Source organism: Geospiza fortis, unplaced genomic scaffold (genome assembly GCF_000277835.1).
Source record: "Geospiza fortis unplaced genomic scaffold, GeoFor_1.0 scaffold180, whole genome shotgun sequence".
NCBI classification, from domain to species: domain Eukaryota; kingdom Metazoa; phylum Chordata; class Aves; order Passeriformes; family Thraupidae; genus Geospiza; species Geospiza fortis.
The window spans coordinates 557,709-580,224 of NW_005054452.1; the positions used below are offsets into that span (position 1 = coordinate 557,709).

General features: G+C 40.5%; 1 protein-coding gene across 2 annotated transcripts in view; it reads right to left on the reverse strand.

Moving 5' to 3' along the window:
* The window catches only part of CTNNA2 (catenin alpha 2), a 477,001-nt gene that overhangs the window by 340,760 nt on the left and 113,725 nt on the right, over positions 1-22,516 (reverse strand). For both annotated transcript variants that reach the window (XM_005427746.2, XM_014309794.2), the window contains exons 4-6: positions 20,196-20,362; positions 16,332-16,451; positions 13,969-14,235 (exon numbers count right to left, since the gene is read on the reverse strand). In XM_005427746.2, coding sequence (XP_005427803.1) covers positions 13,969-14,235; positions 16,332-16,451; positions 20,196-20,362 — 554 coding nt within the window. The remainder of the gene's footprint in view (positions 1-13,968; positions 14,236-16,331; positions 16,452-20,195; positions 20,363-22,516) is intronic.

Consider the following 22,516-nt stretch of genomic DNA (forward strand, 5'->3'; position numbering starts at 1 on the left):
TCAATAAAACTTCCAGTTCACACACAGACCCCATAACTCTCACTATTATACAGAGAAGGGAACCTCTGAGAAATCTGTAACTTCACTGACTCCTCAGCAGTTAAATAGCAATAAACATAAGGAATTTATGAAAATCCATTTTTTAATAAAGGACAAATAGAAGAATTTTAACCAGATAACATATTGTTCCAGCTCCAGGAACTGCTGACTTGGCAGAAAAAATGCTGCATTAGCCAGAATGTGAAATAATGTCTCACATGTATCTTCTGGAGTCTGTGTTTCACAGCAGTAAGCAGAGCAGTTTTACAAGCACCTAAATTAGAAATGACTTCTCCAAGAGTTAGGCCGGTGCATATTTATGTAATGGGGCTTGCGAGCCAAAGGGTAATGCTTGGGATTTTCAGAAATCAGCTGTATAAATTCATTTTCACAATCTCATATTTCACGTGGCAGTAGCAGGACTATAATTGCACCAAATGAAATATATAAGCCGCTTATGGAATTAGCAAGAAAAGATACTGAAAAGAATAGCTGTTTGTTTCAGATCCCTAACCAATCCTTCCAGACATGCCTCACCTTCCCTCCTCTTCCTCACAGCCACAGGTGCAAGGTTCTCTACCTATACAGAAACTTTCAGACAGATCTTACACCTCCCAGCAAGTCATTAATCACATTTTGCTCCTTAGATTTGAAGACCCTGCACTCAAGTCTTCTGTGAGACCCAAAACCTACCTGGCATGGAAATATGCATGGGCAGAACTATTTGCATATGCAAATGCAGTATCCTGCACCTGTGGACCTGCACAGGCTGGGGGTGACCTGATGGAGCAGCTCTGGGGAGAAGGACCTGGGTGTCCTCAGGGACAACAAGCTGTCCCTGAGCCAGCAGTGCGTCCTGGTAGCCAAGAATGCCAATGGCATCCTGGGGTGCTTCAGGTAGAGCATTTCCAGCAGTGCAGGGAGGAGATCCTGCCCCTGCTCAGTCCTGTCAGGCCCCATTTGGAGAACCCTGTCCAGTTCTGGGCTCCTCAGGACAGGAAAGACCTGGAGCTCCTGGAGCGGGGCCAGTGGAGGCTGCAAAGGTGATGCAGGGACTGAAGCATCTCCCTGCCCAGGAAAGGCCGAGGGAGCTGGGGCTGTTCAGCCTGGAGAGGAGCCCCAGATGAGAGGAGCCCTCAGCCAAGGCTGTCCCTGGTGTCCCTGGCTGTCCCTGGGTGTCCCTGTGTGCAGGGAGGGTCAGAGCAGGCCCCAGGCTCTGCTCCAGGACCCAGCAACGGCACCAGAGGAAGGGGCAGGGACTGAACCCAAGGAGTTCCACCTGAACATGAGGAAGAATTTCTTCACTGAGAGCCCTGAACAGATGTCCAGAGAGGCTGTGGAGTCTCCTCACTGGGGATATTCCAGAGCCATCTGGACACAACCTTGTGCTGGAGCAGATACCTGTGACCAGGCAACCTCTGTGGTCTCCTCCAGCCTGACTCATCTGGGATTCTGTGCATTCTTCCATACTTTTTGAGCCTTGAAGATGAACAATCTACAGATCAAATATCTCCAGTATGTCTAAATCCTAAAACCCAATTCAACATTTTCACAAGCAGATAGGTTGTACTCCATTAATAAATTCAAGAATTTCTTTACAGACTACATACAAACAGTATTTAGATTTTAAATAATAAATTGTGTAGCACTGAGGATGCCTAATTAACCCAAGCCAAACTTCCTCACTTTGAACTGGAAAAAGGGAATATACTTCTGTGGTATTTGTAAATAAGGAGAAATATTTATGATGATCAAAATTTGGCTCATTAAAAATAAAAGTCACTTAGTTGTACTCAATTTTTCAACCATATCCCAGAAAACTTTTTGTTTATGATTAATTTCTAGTCTTGAATATTATTAAATATTTGTTTGGGATATCTGTTCATGACAATTCAGAATTACAGAGTAATTTAGGTTGGAATGAACTCCTGAAGGTTATACTTTAAACACCTCTTTAAAACACAAACAACTTTAACATCAAGCCAAGTTGCTTAAGGTTTCATCCAGTCAAGATCAGAATTCCATCCTTGGACATTTTTCAAACCTCTCCATCTACTGTTTGAATGTCTGATCAACCTCATGGGTGACTTTTTTCCTTCCCAATATCCAGAATTTTCTCAGAATCACCTTGTGCCAGTCGCACCTCATCCCAACTCCATGAACCTCAGTTTTGCTTAAAATATAACAAATAGTGATGTAGTTGCTTTCTGATGGGTGGTTATAAACAAATGACAGTCTAGATGTTTATTTTAAAGTCTTTCTCAAATATGTCACAAGGAAAACAGGTTTTGGAGTTTTGGGAAAAAGGAGACAGGATGAGAACAAGCTCCATGACAGCTCTTGATGTTCAGTAACCAAAGAAACACAATTTTTTGCTTACAAAAGCTATTATTCTTCTTCAAAGAGAACTTAGTGCCAAAATTCAACTTCAGACTATGTTATTGACACCTATAAAACTCTTACACACATATTGACAAGGAAATAATGACTCTTTGGAAAGAAGAAAAAAATAGTTGGCAGGAAATCTGGCTAAATGAATTTCTTTAAAAGTTGCAATTTCCCATCACTTCTTAAAAGCCAGTTAATGAAAGATGAACGTAAATGAACTGGAACACTTTACATTTCTAATTAGTTAACTAACATTAGAGCCATAAATCAAGGACTGACACCATAATTCACTCCTTATAATTAAGTGTTTCAAACCTCTTTATAAATGTTCAGATGACTGTAAACATACATCATTTTTGGCTGCAGTTGCTGAAACAAAATCCAAGGAAATTAATTCTAATATGATTGAAGATTTGTTTGAAAACTGGGAAAACTTGTGATATAATCTTCTTGAAATATAGTTAACTATTTTCTCTTCAACTCTTCTTTTTTCCTCAAATTATACCAAGGTGTGTTTACAGAGAAGTTGCCATGTTGTAATAAATATTAGAGACTTCTGAAAATAAACCTCTTCATACTAAGTACTGCTCTAAACCAACTTTCTCTTGTTCAGAAGGCAATAAACTATCTCATACACTAATGAACTAGAGAACATCACTTCAGAAATTTAAAATAATGGAGAAATTATTCATACTTCAACTAAAAAAACTGAAAATAGCCATTTACCCTACCTAAATGTATTGTATAATCAGAGAGCACATCATTATTGAAACTTTGTGACATCTATCTGCATTAGAATCTCATTTTCAACCATACCAAAAAACCCCTCACAGTCTTTATTAGAAATATAATGGAAAGCAAAAGCAAAATGTTACATCAATAATTTAAAACAATTTTACAACTCCAAAAAACCCCAGAGTTACAGTATCATTGCCTGCATTTTCCAATTAAATGACTTCATTATTATGTGAAATTGCCTTATTGCTCATGAAATATCTGCTCATCCTCTGGTTTCTGCACATAGAAAGTCTTCAGGAAATTTCAGCAGCTTCTTCGGAGCCTCTGCCTCATTTGTTATGCACATTAATTCATCTGTTTAGAATGTGAACCTTCAGGGCAGAGACCACTTCCTAACATGGTTCTTAAAGATTTAGAATCACAGAATGGTTAAGGTTGGGAAAGACCTCTAAGATCATCAACCATAAACCCAACCATAAACCCACCACCACCACCATGTTCACCATTGTCCTGGTTTAGGGCAAATTTGGGAGGAAGCCTCCAAAGGGGTCCCTCTGGGAAGCAAATTCAAGCAGCTTCTCTCCCCACAGGTTCGGAAGGCATAAATCTGCTTTGAGAAAAGTGGAAAAAACCGTTTATTTAACAAGCAAAGTGCTCACAAACATGAAAAAATGAATAACATTAAACAATGGAATCTCTCATTGTTCTGAAGAGGCGGCAAATTCAGAGAGAGTCCTTTTTGTGGGTTGTAGCTCAGCTCGCTCAGTCTCTTATCAGTTCCTCCTGTGCTGGAAAATGTCAGACCCTGGGCCTCAGTTGGCCACGGATTTGAACTTTTGGTGGTTTTTTGGGTTTTCAGTTCAGGGCAAGGCTGATCAGTTTCAAGAAAAAGAAAAGCTGCAGTCTGGGGAACTTTTTGCTTCATCTAGTTAAAAACCTAACTAAAAGCAAAGGAGAGTTTTCTCCTGCTATCCGTGCTGCAGACAACAGAGCTCGTGAGAAGGAGTGCAGGTGAATCAGGTACAGTTTCTGCAAACAAACTGCGCACTTAAAGGTGCAGAACTCAATAGCCAGCATAAACAGAACAATTGGGGATACACAGAATTCACAGTATTCACAGAATGACCAGGTTGGAAGAGATCCTCAAGATCGTCAAGTCCAACCCAGCCCCAACACCTCAACTAAACCCTGGCACCCAGTGCCACATCCAGGCTTTTTTTTTAACACATCCAGCAATGGTGACTCTACCACCTCCCCAGGCAGAACTTTATCACCCTTTCTGTAAAAAACCTTTTCCTAATATCCAACCTATGTTTCCCTTGGTGCAGCTTGAGACTGTGTCCTCTGTTTCTGTCAGTTGGTGTCTGGAGAAAGAGCCCAGCCCCAGCTGAGCACAGGCGCCTTTCAGGGAGTTGTAGAGAGTGATGAGGGCACCCCTGAGTCTCCTTTTCTCCAGGCTGAGCACCCCCAGCTCCCTCAGTGGTTCCTCACAGGGTTTGTGTTCCCAGCCCCTCTCCAGCCTCGTTGCCTCCTCTGGATGGGCTCAAACACCTCAAAGCTCTTCACAAACTGAGGAGCCAGAACTGGACACAGCACTCGGGGTGTGACCTCAGCAGTGCCAAGTACAGGGAGAGAATGACCTCCCTGCTCCTGCTGGCCACGTACAAGCATCAGAAAGTCACCCTAGGATGTACATCCACAGGGCTTTTAACACTTCCTGAGACAGTGAATACACAACTGCCCTTAACACAAGGAAAATGCAATTTTCAAGGTAAATACCACTGCAAAGGTGATTGATATTTTAGATAAACAATGCCACAACCATGAGACAGCAGGAAAAACTGCCTTTGAGTAGAAGGAAGCATATGATATACTGAGGAACCCAGTTTTTCTGAGTAACTTGGAGACAAGATCATATAAATAGGACTGCTTGATGTATTTCTTTGTCAGAAGCACCTGCACTACTGCGAAAATAAATGCTGTGTGCTCACAGGTTTGGTTTCTGCACCTTTGTCCATGTCTCCTGCAATGCTAATAAGGCTGTTGATCTCCTTTTTAGCAATAAATCAAACGTTCCTACCTGTCACAATGCTGTGTTACACAGACACACCATACAGGTGGAAGAGTGTGACAGTGCAATGCTAAACTGCAGTTTCCAGTGAGCTGCTCTGGAGTGATGAAACAACACAGAAATAATTCACAGGGGCTCCAAAAGAGCTGGAGAGGGATTTGTACAAGGGCATGGAGTTCCAGGACAGGGGAAATGGCGGGGTTAGAAAGGATATTGGGAAGAAATTCTTTACTGTGAGGGTGTTGGTGGCTTCCCTCTCCCTGGAAGTGTCCAAGGCCAGGTTGGACAGGGCTTGGAGCAACCTGGGATACTGGGAGGTGTCCCTATCCACGGCAGAAGGTGGAACAAGATGGTCTTTAAGTTCCTTTCCAAGCCAAACCATGCTGCGATTCTCTGACCTCTCCCTCTGGCGCACCAGGCTGGACACACCCACAGCAGCTTCACGAGCATCCCACTCAGGCAGGAGTGCACAACCATGAGCAGAAACAGCAGCCCCACCTTCCCAGCCCCCTCTCCTGACTGCTCTCCAAATGTAACTGGAGATGCTGCCCCCCTGAATTAGTGGAGGTGTTCACTTCTCACATACCTAAGCTACAGAAGCATCTCAGAGGTGCTAAATAAACACAGGCAAAATAGTAGCAAGTGTAGTCTAATTAGAACATTTCACTTAGTGCTCTTTTCGAGCTGTTATAAGTAACCTGAAAGAAACTTTATTATGTTTTTGATTTAGCACTTCAGATATTCATACTTACATTAACAAGAAATTAAGAAACCTGCAATAATTTAAGTAAAAATTCAATAACTGTACTGCTACAAAAAACACATTTCTTTATAGAAATGGCAATTAGGTGTTCAAAGTGTGTTTCTTTTCTGTATTTTTAGTATGTCTAACAAATTTGTGCTTGAGGGTTCATTACAAAAATTCATTTGCAAATAAAGTGGCCTGCTGCAAACAGGTTACATGTATTTTGATAGGGAAGCACAGGCAGGAGTTGGTTTGTTGGCAAAAGGCTCTTTCTACCACCAAAAGAAGTGGTAGCAAAATTCTATGGTTAAACTCCAACAGGTATGTTTGATTGTTTGATTGCTTAATCTTTCCACAATACTATTTACTATACAAGAGCATTTCAGAGGGGGAAAAAAATTATAGACATGGAAAAAAATAAACCAGAAGCCCACTAGATGGTGCTCCTATACAGCAAATACAGCTCAGCAGCACCATTCCCACTGCTAAAGGGGAAGGAGTGCAATGAGATCCTAATCCAGTTAACCAAGGTGCTTCCCTTCACAGAGATCACATTTTTGCCATGCAATTGCTTCCAAAATCCTGACATCTCCAGTGCCATCCTTTGTATCTGGAGCTGACCCTTTCCACAGTAATATATGAACAAGCCCATACATACACAGAAGGGCTTGTAATGAGAAATGCAGCAGGAACTGAAAGGAAAAGCTTGTTTGGCCCCTTCAGCATCATCAGGACCACAAAAATTCACTCTGATTCTTCCTCATTTGAGACATCAGTGCAGCATCCTCCAACACACGGCTCTGAAAACAGGTGAAGCTTTTGGGTTTAGTGTAAAATGCAGCATTTTGCTGTTGGTTATTATTTTCTTAATACCCAAAGCATAGCCAGTCTGATGTTTCCCCACTCGCAGGAGAGCTGAGGAGCGCAGAAAGTGCCAAAGTATCTCACTACAGCATAGAAGTTTTAGAAACATTGAGGTGCAGCCTGGCTGCCTTCACATAGGAAATGGTTGGCTTGACACTGTTGCAGTGTAAAAGCCACTTCAGCTGCACTAGGGATGAAAAAAAAAATATCCAACTGCATTTTGGGGCTTCCAACGCAAGAAATTTGTGGACTTGGGGGAATGAGTTTAGTTGAGACCCACAAAGTTGATCAGAGGGCTGGAGCCCCTCTGCTCTGGAGCCAGGCTGGGAAAGCTGAGGGTGCCCAGCTGGAGAAGGCTCCATGGAGACCTCAGAGCCCTTTCCAGAATCTAAAGGAGCTCCAGGAGGGCTGGAGAGAGACTTGGGGATAAGGGATGGAGGGACAGGACACAGGGAATGGCTTCCCACTGCCAGAGGACAGGGTTAGATGGGCTATTGGGAAGGAATTGTTCCCTGTGAGGGTGGGGAGGAATGAGCAGAAGGGAGAAGAGATGGAGGGACAGGACAAGGGAGAATGTCAGGTTGGACAGGGCTTGGAGCAACCTGTGACAGTGGAAGGTGTTCCTGCTCATGGCAGGGGGTTGAAACAAGATGATCTTTAACGTCCATTCCTACCCAAACCATTCTGAGATTTTTCCATATTTCATCCAAATCCATACATGAGGTTATCTGAATTTGCAGCACACTTTCCCCAGTGCATTCCTAGTTAAATTCAATATAGAGCTGCTATTATACAGGAATTGCCATTTGCCTGGGCAAGAGCTACTCAAGCTCAACAAGTCTGGTTTCAAATTGCTGTCAGATGTGCAGTAATATTTTTGCAATTGTTTCTTATGAATTTGAGTGGTGAAACAAACACATTTCAATTCTCCTTTCGAAGTTCACATTTTGTCCTGTTTTCTGCAGCATCACAAATCACTTCCCTGAAGAACACATTTACAAGCAAATTGCAATTCCATAAATGTTCTGCAAAAATTCATTCTCAGATCATCTAGCAGTTATTTGTCCAAAAAGGAACATTTTAAAGGTAGTCACTTAATGACACAGCATTTTTTCTGTCTGCTACATTCCTGCCACATTTTGACAGCTCCTAATTTTGTTACCAAAAAAAAGCAGTCTTTGCTATTGCTATACCAAGATATTTTGTCTTTTCAGTCTCTCTGTAATGTTTTCCCCTCATTACACACTTATTAGATCTTTCACTCCATTTAAGGTGCACTGCATTCTCTAGCCATGCAAAATATTCTTTAAGGAGCATTAATGTATTCACGAAATATGTTATGATAGCCCATTTATTAATTATGAGCTGCATTTAACAGCCTGGAGGACAGTGACCAGTGTCACCAGACACTTTGTTTCTCATCAAATGTAGTCATCTCCCAGATAGTTGACTTGCTCTGTTCAAAAATTCATTAAAGATTGAGTTACTCTGCCTGTAATTTCTCAGTTCAAATGCTGCTCATGACAAAAAAAAAAGTACAACTTCAGTACCCTGGGACCTATCCCAAATACATTAGTACCTCAAGTACTAAAAATCATTTTAACCACCTCTTTTAAGTCTAGACCATATCAAATCATAGAACCATGTCTGAGTCGGAAGGAATCCACAAGGATCAACCAGTCCAACTCCAGGCCCTTCCCAGGACAACACCAAGAGTCCCACCCTATGCCTGAGAGCATTGTCCAAATGCTACTTGAACTCGGGCAGGTTTGGCGCTGGGACCACGTCCCCTTCTTTTCCTTTAAATTCCTTTATAAACCAAATTATTTTCATACTCAGAAATCAGAGAGTAAAGTGGTGACCCACAGGCTTAGCAGCTGAAGATGTAACAAGGACCAACACTGCAACTTTAAAGACGAAATATAAAGAAACAATAAATCCAATATTAAAAAAGATAAAAAATTATAAAACTTCAGATAAAACAACATCAGCTATAGGGCTTGCCTGTTTGGATTAACATATATTAAAACTAAGCACTATATATTGCTTTTAACAAACAAAATATCATTTTATTCCATTGCTAGAGGCAGAACTTGCACACACAAACACAAAAGACAGGGAGAAAAGTCAGCTAAGCCATCTCATCAGTTCTTTATGGAGTAATACAGAAAACAACAGCTATTTGCTTTTGGCATCAGTGGAGGAAAGGGGTTTTGGTCCTTTTTTCCTTTAGATATCTTCTCCTCCCCTCTTTAAGTCAGAGGATTTATAAATTCTATTTAATTTTATTGCAGATAATTCAAGCCCTGCTTCAAACACAGGAATAATCCTTTCATGGATTTATGGTGCATGCATAGTAAACAGCTTTATATTTACAACACCATTACACCCACCCTCCCAGCACTGTACAAGAATGATTGCCCTCATTTTTCATATCCAAATCTAAAGGAAATTATTTAGAATTGCTTAAAATGTAAAGCACTGTATGTCTGAAACCCCTAAAATCTGAATTTCCACTGTGATTAGCACTTCTGAGGTGTTGTCAGCACATCCCACTGACACAGCTCCACTCCTCGGGACTCAGGAATTGTAATCCCAGTCCATATTCTGAGAGCAGCCACCCTCCTACTCACCAGAGATCCCAAGTGCCCAGTAAATCCTATTTTTGCCTGCCACTGCCCCCTCTCTATTCCATCATGGAGAACACATTCCCCAACAATCTGTGTGCAGCCCTTGCTGTGGCACAGACATCATGGAATGACAGCATTGTTTGGATTGGAAAAGCTCTCTTGGTTCATCCAGTCTAACACCAGCCCTGCCAAGGCCACCAATAAGCCATGTCCCCAAGTGCCACACCCCCACATCTTTTAAATTCCCCCAGGCTTGGGGACTCCACCCCTGCCCTGGGCAGTTGTGCCAGGGCTGGACAAGCCTTTGGGTGAAGAAAACTTCCCTGATATCCAATCTAAACCTCCCTGGCACAGCTCAAGGCCATTTCCCCTTGTCCTGTCCCTGTTCCTGGGAGCAGAGCCCGACCCCCCGGCTGTCCCCTCCTGGCAGGAGCTGTGCAGAGCCACAAGGTCCCCCCTGAGGCTCCTTTTTTCCAGGCTGAGCTCCTTCCCAGCTCCCCCAGCTGCTCCTTCCTCAGCTCTGCTCCTTTCCCTGAACAAAGTTATTCCATTACTTTATTTCTAGATATAAATATATATATTTTACATCCACATATATTTTTACCCCTTTGCAGTTACCAAACACACATCAGTGTCAATGCCATCTATCTACATCTCAGTTTTCATCCAGCACAGTTTCCTGGTCTTTCTCATTGCATTTCTTCTCACTCCATAATTTCATTCTCTTTTTGTCTACCTCTCCACCACACTCCAGTTTGATGTGGAGGTCCTGTCTCTGCTGCAGACCATGAGAGCTGTGGGGAGGATAAATCCATCCCACAGTTCAACATGTGCCAAAGCAGCCCCTCCATAACCAGAAGAGATGAGAGCTTATCAGATCAAAACTACCACTTCTTGAGTGAAAACAGAGCCTTTTCAGAGTTCAAATTAAGTTCTTCAAAAATTTATCTATGCAACTTGCATAAATTTGGCTAAATGTCATGAGGGGGAAATAGACTGTGTGCCCCCATTTGCATTAAGGACTCAGATATTTCATGAGCATAAAATATATGCCAAATTTTAATAATAAATTACTAGTAAGACCAGGGATAGCCATTTTTAACTGATCTAAGAGTAAAGCAGCAACATGGAAGTGAAAGGACAAAGCAACAAGGCCTTAAATGCATTCTTTTGTTATCAATCAACTTCAAATAGGACTTTAAAGGAAAAAATCTACTAAGGAACAGATTTGTGAGCTCTCGTTATTTCCACATAAATTTTCTCTGAGAAGCAATAAATCACAACTATCTTCAAAACATTGCTGCTAATAACCCACAGGTGACTTTACACAACCTCCCAGTGTATAGAGTGTGACAATTATCAAAAGACCTAGTTAAACACAATGGCTGTGCTTCAAATAGCTAGAATAATTATTTGTATTTTATGTGATGATATTTTGACTGAGAAAATGTTCAAATTATTCACACTGCAGTTATTTGAAGCACTAAGCCACAGAACACTGATTCCAAAATCTGAAATAATGAAGGCTGAGAAGTGTTAAAATTATATTAAAAAACTGCAAACTTATTTTTAATACAGAATCATCATCTTGGCAGATAATTCAGGTTTTAGTAAGCACTTCCTACCAAATATAGAATTATTATTATGACTGAGACTGTAAAATAAATATTCTGTAAAATTATTTTCATTAGAATATACAAAGTTCCTTTCCCTTGCTGAAGTAATATAGTGCCACCATAAAAGCAATGTTTTTTTCTCCACCACCTTTTAACTCATGACACAGTTTGACCAGTCTGCTAATATTGCTTGTTTTCTTGCTTGTAAAACATAAAGGTAAATTCACAATCATCCCACTATCACCAGCTATAAATTTTTACTTTCCCTGGAGGTTAGGGAATATCATCTTTGTTGCAAAATTAGGTGTGAATAAATCTCCTTCAACAACTAAGCAGTGAGCTAGAAAATGAATAATACAATTGTTTCAGTATCTGTATTGTCATTACTCAAAGTTTTCATTTAGTTTCCTAAAATAAGAAAGAGAGAATTCCCCAAAAAGGCTGGTTTTCCACACATAATTATGAACAGAACACGCTACTATGGCTACACACCTCCCACACACATGCATGGCTCCTGCACCATCACTGAAAGTGGAAAAGATTTTACCTGAGGAGAAAAAGGGTGAATATTCTTATACAGGCAGGGGACAATATCTGATGTCTTGCACAGTCTTCACTACATTTATTTTCACTAAGCACAACGACTCTCTTTGCATTGAACAACAGCCTTTTTTCCAGAAGGCAGCAGCAGCATCATCAGTTTGGGACTGAGAAGTCACATGTTTTCTGTCCCTGTTTGTCAAACCCTTGCTGTCCATAATGTGCAAAGTCCCACACAAAAGCTGGAGCACAGTCAGACCACACAGGGATATTATTCCCAGGATCTTACCAACCAGGGACCTGTGAGCTGAGAGGGCCCTGAAAAACCTGAGGAATTCCTTAAATCTTAATGCACAGTAATTGTGCAGGAAAAGCCACAGATGTAAGAAGAGATGGAGGAGACAAGCCCAGACCAACATGCTGTGAGATGAACCACCTACACTACACTTCCTCTTCCAGCCCTAAATGCAGCAGGACTGAGCAGCTCCTGATGTGACAGATGCTGGGATTGCAACCTTGTGTCTTAATCAAAGTGAAAAGGACACCATTCCCCAATAATAACTTCAACAAGTCTTTGCCTTAAGTCAAAATGAAAGATGAAAATATTGTCAGAGACTGTCTGCAATAACCTTTTTGTTCACTGCCTGAAGTACAATCCTCACATGTGAGATAGGGAGAAATAATCAGACAGGACTGCTAATGAAATTAACAGCTAAACAATTAGCTGTCAGGAAAGTTGCTTAAGCGAAACTGTATCTATTGCTGGAACAGAGGCTGCAGCACTTTGCTCACAGCTGAACGGACTGCTATCAACTCTGCTTGAAAGATGCTTTTTCCATGCCTTTGATTAACATAATTTATGATTCAAGTTGAATGTTAATGTTTCCAGGACACTGAGCTCCATCACCATTTTCATTTTTTTTGTCTTGTCTTCCTGACTTGCTAGACAAACATAATTTTACCAGTCAAGCAACTCCAGATCTTGGTCACATAACTAAACTGCCAGATTAATCACACTTTGCATTTTCTATAGACATGTAGTGAGATTTGTCAAGGATCCTAAGGATAACAAGAAGTTATTTTGCTCACTATCCCAGCCACTGCATAAATAACTCCTTGTAATTCCAGTCCAGTAATTAGCAGCAAACAATTACTCCTCACCAAAACCAACACAAATCGATGTCTGCCCTTTGCCTCCGTGTGGGATTCACATTCTCTGAACCTGAGAGAAGCAGTAAGAGAAGCAGAGAAAGGAATTATCCAAACAATTCTTATCTCATTCGCCGCTCCTGTGTTGTACCAAAGTAGAATGCAATATGGAGATTGTTTACCCAAAGTGATGGTGTTTTGTTTCCTTGGCCTATCAGGGCCAAGCAGCGTCCAAACTGTGAGTCAGCAGACAGTCAAAGATTCTGAGCAGTTGAGTTGAGTGCTTGTGCAGATTCAGTTTAAATGGAGTGTAATACAATATAAAATAATGTAGTATAATACAGTAATAAATTAGCCTTCTAATATCCATAAAGTCAGATGTGTCATTGCTCCCTGCATTGGTGGCTTGATTTTTACTATACCTCTGCAGTCTGAAGAAATGGATAAATGGATGTGAATGAAAAGGGGAATTTGAGTCCTGTATAAGAACAACTTAGTTAAAAACTCTATAGATTGTGTGGAGAAACATCTCATTCTCCACACCCTGCTGCAGTGTGATGTCACAGTGAGATGTCACAGTTTGCCTCAGATACCCTGGGTTTCTCCCTGAAGATTCCTTCCCCAGGCATGTCAATCACCTCTCCTTTCCACAGCCTGACCCCTGCTGAGCACTGTCTGTCAATCCTGGCATTCCAGAAGGGGGTCGAAAGATTGGCAGAATTCAAAAGATGCCCTCTACCCCTGGGGGACATTGGGACATCCAGGCGTCCTTTGTCCCTTGAGACCTCCCCTTCCATACCTTGTTGGTGGTCCCCATATTCCTTCCCTCCCCCTCTCCCTCCGGTAAAAGGGCGAGCAGAGAGTGGTTCAGAGAGTTCTGTTGGAGCTGTTGCTGGATTCAGAGGCCTATGGGCCAGAATAAAGCTCTGAATCGAAACCCTCCAGCAGAACCAACTCCTTTCCTTCACCATCACCTTGAAGCTTCTCAGCCAGCAGGAAACCTGAGCTCCTGCATGCCTGTACTTGCCTCCAAGCACCCAGCTGCAATATCCAGCTAGCCTATAGTGTCTCTGGGGTAAAACACCACAGTTGCCGCTTTTTGGCTCAGCACCAAGGGCCAGACAAGCTCAGGCACGTCCCATCCAGCTGTATTGGTAATTATTCCAATAACACCCGGCTGATACTCACATCAAACTCATTCAAAGCAGCAGCGAGCTCTCCTATGCCAGTGTGGCCCTTGTTCTCATCGGTGGGCGAGGTGGCCTGGGCAGCGTTGGAGATGCCAGCAATGGCCTCCTGCACTTGCTTGAAGACGTAGTCCCTGTTGGCCCTCGTGGCCGCCACGTCGGGGTGGCGCAGGAAGGCCTGCGAGGCCGTGTACAACATGGTGGCATTCTTCTTCAGAGCCCCGCGCGCCGCGGCCATCTCATCCCTGCAGTGAGGATCCTTCAGCTCCTGGAGGAGAGCACACAGCATTTAGAGTTGGAAAATAAAGGAAATTAAATTCTAATGCATTGTGTTAGAATGCATTGCCTGGAGCATCCGGGCACGGACGCCATGCAGTGGTTTGGCAGGGATGGAATCCGTGGCAGAACCCACCACAAAACACTGAAAGACTCCTGCCCAAGGAAGTCCTTCTGTGTCACTACAGCTGTTACGTTCTGTTCTCAATATCTTACCTAAGAGTCACTTCCCTTTTGCAAAAACCCATTACAAATGTACATAAAACATTCAAAATTACTCTTCCCTAACAACTAGATTCCGTCTGCTGATTCCATAATGGCAACACTCCTGTTGCAGCCAGTGCCTTGTTTTTCTAATTACTACACCCGTGTCCTTTATAAAATTATCATAAGGTAGACCTTTGAAAAAATCAAATTAGAAGTATTACATAGATGAATATCATAGAATCATAGGAATTAATTAAGGAATTAACAGGAAAATCACAAGAATTAACTAGGTTGGAAAAGAGCTTTGAGATCATTCAGTCCAACCTATAACCTAACACCATATGGTTTTAGTTCTTAAAAACCTACTGAATATGCCTCTCAATATTTCTATTTTGGTTCCCTTCATATTTTGCTCTATTGCTCATATAATTTAGAGGTTTTGTATTTAGAATATGACAGATACTTACTTTTGTTTCCTCTGACAACAAGAATCAGATACTGCACAATATGTTATTACTATTATTTGTATTATTATTATTAACCCCTGATTTTTTTTCAGTTATAGTGCATATTATATTGTCCTTGAAAGCCTTACAAACATTAAGACAGCCCTCATCATATTAATTAGAAATAAGAAAATTTATTACTTCTACTTTAAAACTGTGAACAAACCAGTCTGGAGAGCTGAATAGTTTATTTATGTCCACCCATGGAATCCATTGCCAACACTGAAAAAGGACCCAGATATTCTGGATTTAAAGGTTCTACCCACTGACTAATTTCAACCACATGTGGCTGACAGGTAACAGTCCTCAGAGAGAATTTTTGGCATATTCAATGAGAACTTAAGAGATCTAGACATCCATTAACTTTCAGATTTTTCTCTTTTCCCCATATTTGCAGCTCTATTTCCACAGGGGAAGTGTCTGAATGTACAGAAAAGCATTCTCCATACAGTGCCTAGATTCTACATTTTAATTTATTTGCTTTAGTCAGATGGCTTGCTTTCCATAGTCCTGCAAGGAGCAGGGAGATGAGCTTGATGATCTTTACAGGTCTCTTCAAACTTGAGATATTCAATGATTCAATTTTAGTATAAAACTCTTAAAATGCTATTTTTCATAAAAAAGCCCCACAATCATGATTCAGAAGAAAATTGTCACTACTGCAATTCAGAAAATAAGGTAAATAGGTGGATGAATATGGAAAGCCAGCTTTCCAAATCCAGTGTTCAATGCAGTACAAAGATAGCACATCCTTGAATCATTGGTGGTATTCAAATATAATTGAAGTTGGAGAGACCTTATACAACTCTACAGTGTCTTGAAAAGAGCAGGGTTCAGGGTAAAGCTATCTTTATTGCAAAGTTGTACAATAACCAGCCTTGAATAAATGTTATCACGAATTTCTGGCCTCTTTTTCAGCTGCCTTAGCAATGAATAAATGAATAAATGAATATTTTTTTTTAATCTGAAAATTATTATTAATGGTTTTAAGCACAAAGTAGATTTCTGTTCCTCCTGAACTTGAATTATACTGAACTAGCAAAAAGCTCGTGCTTTACCAGCTGTCAGAGTGACCTGAAATCTGCATAGGTTAGAATTAAATGGGAATAATCATCAAATTAAAACTATCCTTAACCTCCTGAATCACTTCCCTTTTCACCCTTCAATCTGTTGTTAATTGAGGCCTCTTTGAATGTACTCTTAAAGAAACAGCACTTCTGAAAAACGTCATCACCTTAAAAAATAATCAGTGTAATTAAATTAAAGGCCATGAGATAGCAATTAGTGGTTCATTGTACATTTTAAACCAGACTTGGACATAAAAGAGGAGAACTTTAGAATGAAGATGGACTTTTCCAGCCACTCCTGTACTCACCTGTTGTCGCCTTGCAGCGACATAGTTCAGTTTAACCATTTCCTTCCCAAATTCCTTAAAGCGATTGGCTAAATCTTGCTCATTTGTTGCATTTTTCACAGCTTCTAGTGCCTCCTCTACCTACAACACAAATCAGCTCTGTCAGCATTTGAATCCACTCTTTGACAAAGTCTGTGACTGTTCCACCCAACACTCTGTCTTACATGGACCCAATTTAGGTTTCACATCCATCACTGTACAGAAGGTTTATGAGAGTCCCAGGAACTTTAATTAGGTTTTTAATAGAGCAGCTGTCACTCTGCATTACTGTCCATTTACTGTGCTTTGGGATCATGTAAAGATAATGTCAAAGATATCACTGTTTTAATTTCCCCACCCACACTTATCAGATGAAATATTTAATATCTGAGGGGTTCAAAACAAAATACATGAGTATGCTCTTAACGTGCTTTGTGGGAAAACAAAGAAAGTTATCACTTCTGGACAAGAAATATTTAAAAAGGAAATTCAAACTTACCATTAAGGTTTAAATTTACCCTGATAAATCCAAAACACTCTACCTTTGTGAATCAAGTGATAGCTTCAACCCAGAATATTTGCATTATTTCTTTTTTCCTCAGCTATGAGGTTTCTTGCTTTAGTCATTTAACACTGAGAAAAGAATCTACCCAAAAACCCACACCTGCACTTATGCAGTGATGCTGTAGCTAACAGACAAAAATATAAAACCCCAGTTTTACCAACAAGTTGATCCTCTAAATGTATTGTGAACCTTTACCTTAGGCAAAGCAGGAAAAATATCTGAAGGGATAAAATGCTCTTTTCATGCAATAAGTAAAGGAAGCATTACTGTGACTAGATGGAAATTCAAAGTTGTACTTCTCTCCCTTGTAAGATAAAAATGCAATTCCAAGCAAAAATATTGAGAACTGAAAAGATGTTACTGATCCTTCTTGCTAAAAGCTGTTGTTCAGCTAAAAGCTGCAGTTCATAAGAACATGCATAACAAATTTTCCCCTCAAAAGGCAAGGGCTTATTGGCATGGGGGTAAGGAGGGGTTTGCAGCCCTCCAGACACTGCTGGGAATTGATAAATTCAGCAGTAGCTGGTGTCTAACAGTTTAGAAAGGCACAATTATGTGCAGAACCTGTCTTTTTATTGCTTGAGTTGCTCTGTGTTTTCCTACCACTGAGAGACTATATTTTCATTTTGAGCTTTTACCTACTTACTGCAGATTTACAAATTACAGGGCAGTAGAGTAGCAAACGCATACATTTCTATTGGAAAATGCATAATTCAGGAACATAAATTCATAGCTGTAATGCTGGAAATTATAAACCAAGTTCTGGCAATTTACAAGCTACAATCTTATTCAGAATCCAAGCTACCTCTTCTTCTGCTCTTAAGAAGAACAGAGTTTTTTTTAAAAATGAACTGCCTGTCTTACCACTAACACAAACTGCAAAAGCATCAATGTATTAAATAATGTGGTCTTGCAGAACTTCTTGCAAAATATGCCCATTTTCCTTTTTTATCAGGAAACATTTGCATTAAAAATACCTGAAAGTTTCACCTTTATTATTTGTAATGCCAAGCACAGGTATGACAAACTGAAACACAGGTTTTTTAAGTACTGCTCCATATTAAATAGAAATCCTGAAAATTTTGTCAGACATTCCACTCCGATAATCAGATTTCAAAGGATGCTGATCATACTCTATCATGTCAGTCAGGGCTCAAGACCACAGATTCCAAAATGAAGAATTCAGTTATGAGAAATACTAGAAAGGACAGGAGCACAAACTCCTTTTTAATGATACTTTTATTATTACAATTTCTTTTTTACAAATTCATACTGGAACAAATTCTCCATCTTGAGACAACACTCAACTTCAACTGATCTGTTCCTCTGATTAACTAGCCTGGGGTCAACTACAATAGATCTATAATCCTCTGTATGCATGACCACCTACTATAATGGTACATGGTTTTTTAATCTGTTACAAAAGCTTCTGCAATAACCACTATTTCTAATTTTAGCAGTGTAAAAGATATGCAATGACCAAGAGTCCTTCCAGAAAGCACCTGCATATATTCCCTCTAAAACACTAATTACAATGCACCACTTCCTGGGAAGCCTTTGACATGCTGCTTTCAGAGAAAACTGATTACAGGACAATTCAGCATAAATCAGGCTTCATTACTCTGACATGCAGAATTATTTTAGTTCATTAATTTTATGGGTAAGTTACACAAGTCTTTGAAGGTTACCTTTGAGTCAATAGAATAGCTGTTCCTCCATCAATTTTGTATAGGATAACCATTTTTCCCCCCAGTAATTCATTTGTGTAAAAGCAGCTAGCACTGTAAAGTGGTAAAATAAGGATATTTACATGTCCAATCCTCAGAAATAAATTACCCTTTTTAACGTGAAAATAAAAGTGACAATGAAGGTTGAATGTTGAATTTTGCTGAGAAGAACCAGAGACCACTGACTTCTGAAACTGAATTTGTAATACCATTAGAAAAATGCATAGATTACAAATCACACTGACAGACACAGCACTTGCAAATGTGGGGTGCAAACTGTGCAAGTAAATACAGCCAGTTACAAACCAGCACTGGACATGTGTATTTTACAAAACAGAGTGCTCTGCTGCAAAAGAAATCTCAGATGGGAGAAAAGAATTTCTCATTTCCCATGAAAGAGCTTGAATACAAATTTTCATCATAATGTTCAGAAAAAATCTGTTGTTTATGATATTCAAGTGTTGGCCTTGCTAGGAAAGGACAATTTGAATTACAGTTACATGGAGCACCACAGAGAGGAAAAATTTAAAGCATATTGGAGAAAGACACTGCTTACACTGCACGTAACCAGAGCCATGTGCTGACAATTCTGAGAGCAGCATTTTATCCATTAAAGCAGAGCTCACTAGAACCTGTGCTGAAAAATCGGCCTCTCTCCTTATGAAAACTGTTTTCCAGCTATTCAGGTTATCTGCACAGTTTGCAAGTTGAAGGGTTCTGTTTTTCCAGAACATGAGATTGCAGTTGCACCGTCAAAAAGACAAATTAAAAAAAAAAATGGAAAAAAAACCCACTTTTTGAACAGCTGCTAAAAAGAAGCAAACCTCCTTCTCCTCTGTTGAATTCACACATGCACTCTGCAAGCTTTAAATATTCTGTATATGATTTTCTGCCCAATTTTATTTTGTTTCAGAGGTTTTTGATGATTTGTTTCTGCAATAAAGATGTAACACTGCAACAGCTAGGGAAGGTGGAAAAATGCATTTCCTAGTTTCAACTGAAAATCTTTTAAATACTCCTGTATAAAAATGTGAATGGTGGCTGTCAAAAGTGAATATAAATCTGTCCAAACTATTTGGTAATCTTTAATTCCTCTTTAGTCTTTGTTTAGACAGTTGTACTATTGTCTCTCTCCAAATTAAACATTCGATCTTTAGATATATCTCAGACAGAAGTCACAAAGAGAAGAAAAAGAAAAGACAACTATAGTACCTAAACCGTGCCAGAACACAAAAATACTGGGAAAGTAACTGGGATAAGATGTGAGGGGAGGAAATGCTTCAGTACAGGTCAGAGAGCTGTTTAACAGCAGAATTAGTCCAGGCACAGAAGATAGTTCACAAATTTTTATTTAAGTGTTCAAATATTAATTTCTGGAGAATTAGAAAATGAGTAAGACTAATGCAGAATTGTGTTAACTCCTACCTCTGATCAGCACTTCAAGAGAACCAAGTGGAGAGTAAGGACTGTGGACAGCCACCTCCTTAACTGATTTATCCCGTTTTTCCACGCCCAAAGCACACAAACCCAAGAGAGAAGGTGAAAAACACCTACGATTTTGAGGTGTGAGAGGAGCCTCATGACATCAGCCATGTCAGCCAGGATGAGCAGGCGGGTGACAGCCGAGAGCAGGGCGCGGGCGGCGCGCACCATGGTGCCCCTCTTCACCGAGGAGCAGGGGTCGTCCGCGAACTCCGACGAGGCGATGCGCATCGTCTCTCCTGGGGGCGGAACACAAATGGTGCTGGGGTTAGTGGTCAGCCTTGTGGGTTTTATTTTTGCACAAGGTATATAAACAAAGTGCTGCTGGGAAAAAAATCAGAGAACCACAAAACTCTTGGGTTGGAAGGGATCTTAAAGCCCATCCAGTTCCACTCCAGGGAGACCTTCCACTGTCCCAGGGCAATCCAAGCCCCTCTAACTTCTCCTCGGACTTTTCCAGGGATCCAGGGGCAGCCACAGCTTCCCTGGGCAACCTCTCCAGGGCCTCCCTGTTGTCATTATAGTGCAAGAATTCTATTGTCATTACATTGCAAGGGTTCCATATTTCTAGAGTTTCATACCTCCTTGATGTTTCTTTTAGGCAGCTCCTCTAGGCACTGACTCTTCCTTGTCCTCACAGCAGCCAACTGACTCCAGCTCCCCCCAACCACCCAATCCACTCTTTTATAACACTCTTCTTATGGGCTACAGGTGTGGCCTGGTATCAGGCTTGTTCCCAATCTCTAATAATTGGCGCAGCTGCAACTCCTTAATGGGGTAAGATTACTTTCTATACTACCTTTAATTTCTTATATTGTATCCCCTACACCTTCCCACCCTCACAGGCAAGAATGCCTTCTCAATATTCCATCTAACCCTGCACCCTAGCAGTTTGAAGCCAGTCCTTCTTGTCCTGCCACTCCATGCTGTGTCTCAAGTCCCTCTCCAGCTCTCCTGGAGGGACTGGAAGGTCTCCCTGGAGTCTCCTCTTCTCCAGACTGAACAACCCCACCTCTCCCAGCCTGCCTATGATTCACAGATTTTATATTAACCCAACCTTTGCTGTTGTTAAAAAATCCAGTTTGTCTCCAGCGCAGAATCTCAAAAAGAAAGTACTTCTAATGTGAAATCAAAGCATATTTACATTGCTTTTAAGATCATTACAACAACATTTAAAAAATCCCATAAGGCAAAACTTCCTATTTCCATACGACAATGCAAATAGTGGGAGAGAGATTTAAGACAGCCACAGCGATTAATTCCCATCAGAACTATTTTCCTTTTTATATTTACCATTAGGACTGTGTGTTCAAATTATAATTTGCAAGCAGAGTATCTTGGATGATAAGCTGATAATATAAAGTTTCAAAACACAATTCAAGTGGCTTATTTCTAAAGCTATATATTCCTCTTAGCTTTCCATAGGGTTGGCAGAGCTCTCTACAAATTTCTTAGGAGACAATTAACAAACAATCATTGCTAGATAAAAGGAGAACAAACGAAATTTCTAAACATACTTAAATGCTATATTGCTCAGCAACACAAAGCTGAAATTCAAGGTAAAAAAGAAAACAAGGTTTCTGGAGGAGGACCACAGTTTGCTGTACCTACCATCCCATGCATTTTTCCTGTGTGCCAAAAATCACTGAAACTAGGAGCAAGGAATTCTGACACCACAAAGATTTTTTTCTAACACATACTTTAATTAAAACAGTTGTTTGAAAAATTCATCCACAACTCTTGGCTGAGAGTGTGCTAAAATTTGGGAATAAAACTTTATTATTATTATTATTCAAATATTTCATGTAAGAAGAGATATTAAGAGTAACCACAGAACAGCTGAGAGCTCAGCATGTGAGCAAGGGTTGGATGTGAGTTTCCTAACTGGGAATTTGATCCCAGTGCAGGACTGGCTTCATCTAACCAGTGTAACATTGTAAGGCATCATCTTCCCTCCAATTATTTATGGAGGGAAACCAACAGTCCCAGAGTAAATAAAAAGTTTGCTCCAAAATGCACTCTTGGAGCATACTGAGCTGATTAAACCCAAGGGGACACAAACAACCAAAGGAAATCCCAGCAAGGTTTTTCCCTTTTTTTAAGCTCTAAGTAGGATTCAGATGAGATGGAAATGATTCCAAGCATCCAGCAGCAAAACCCTTGTAAGTGAAAGTACTGAATTTCAGAGAAATCCAAGGTGAAGTGGCAGCCAAAGCAAGCTTTTGATTTTGGAATCAGAAGCCTGAAAATTGTTTAACTTCCATTTTGGTACTGAAGAGATTTTACCATTTTCTGCCAAATTAGCAGTGTGCAGCTTCAGATAAATATTTATATTGGACTATGAAAGAAAGAGGTAGTCTTTGATAATTGGCCAGTGGCATCAGGAAAGCAAG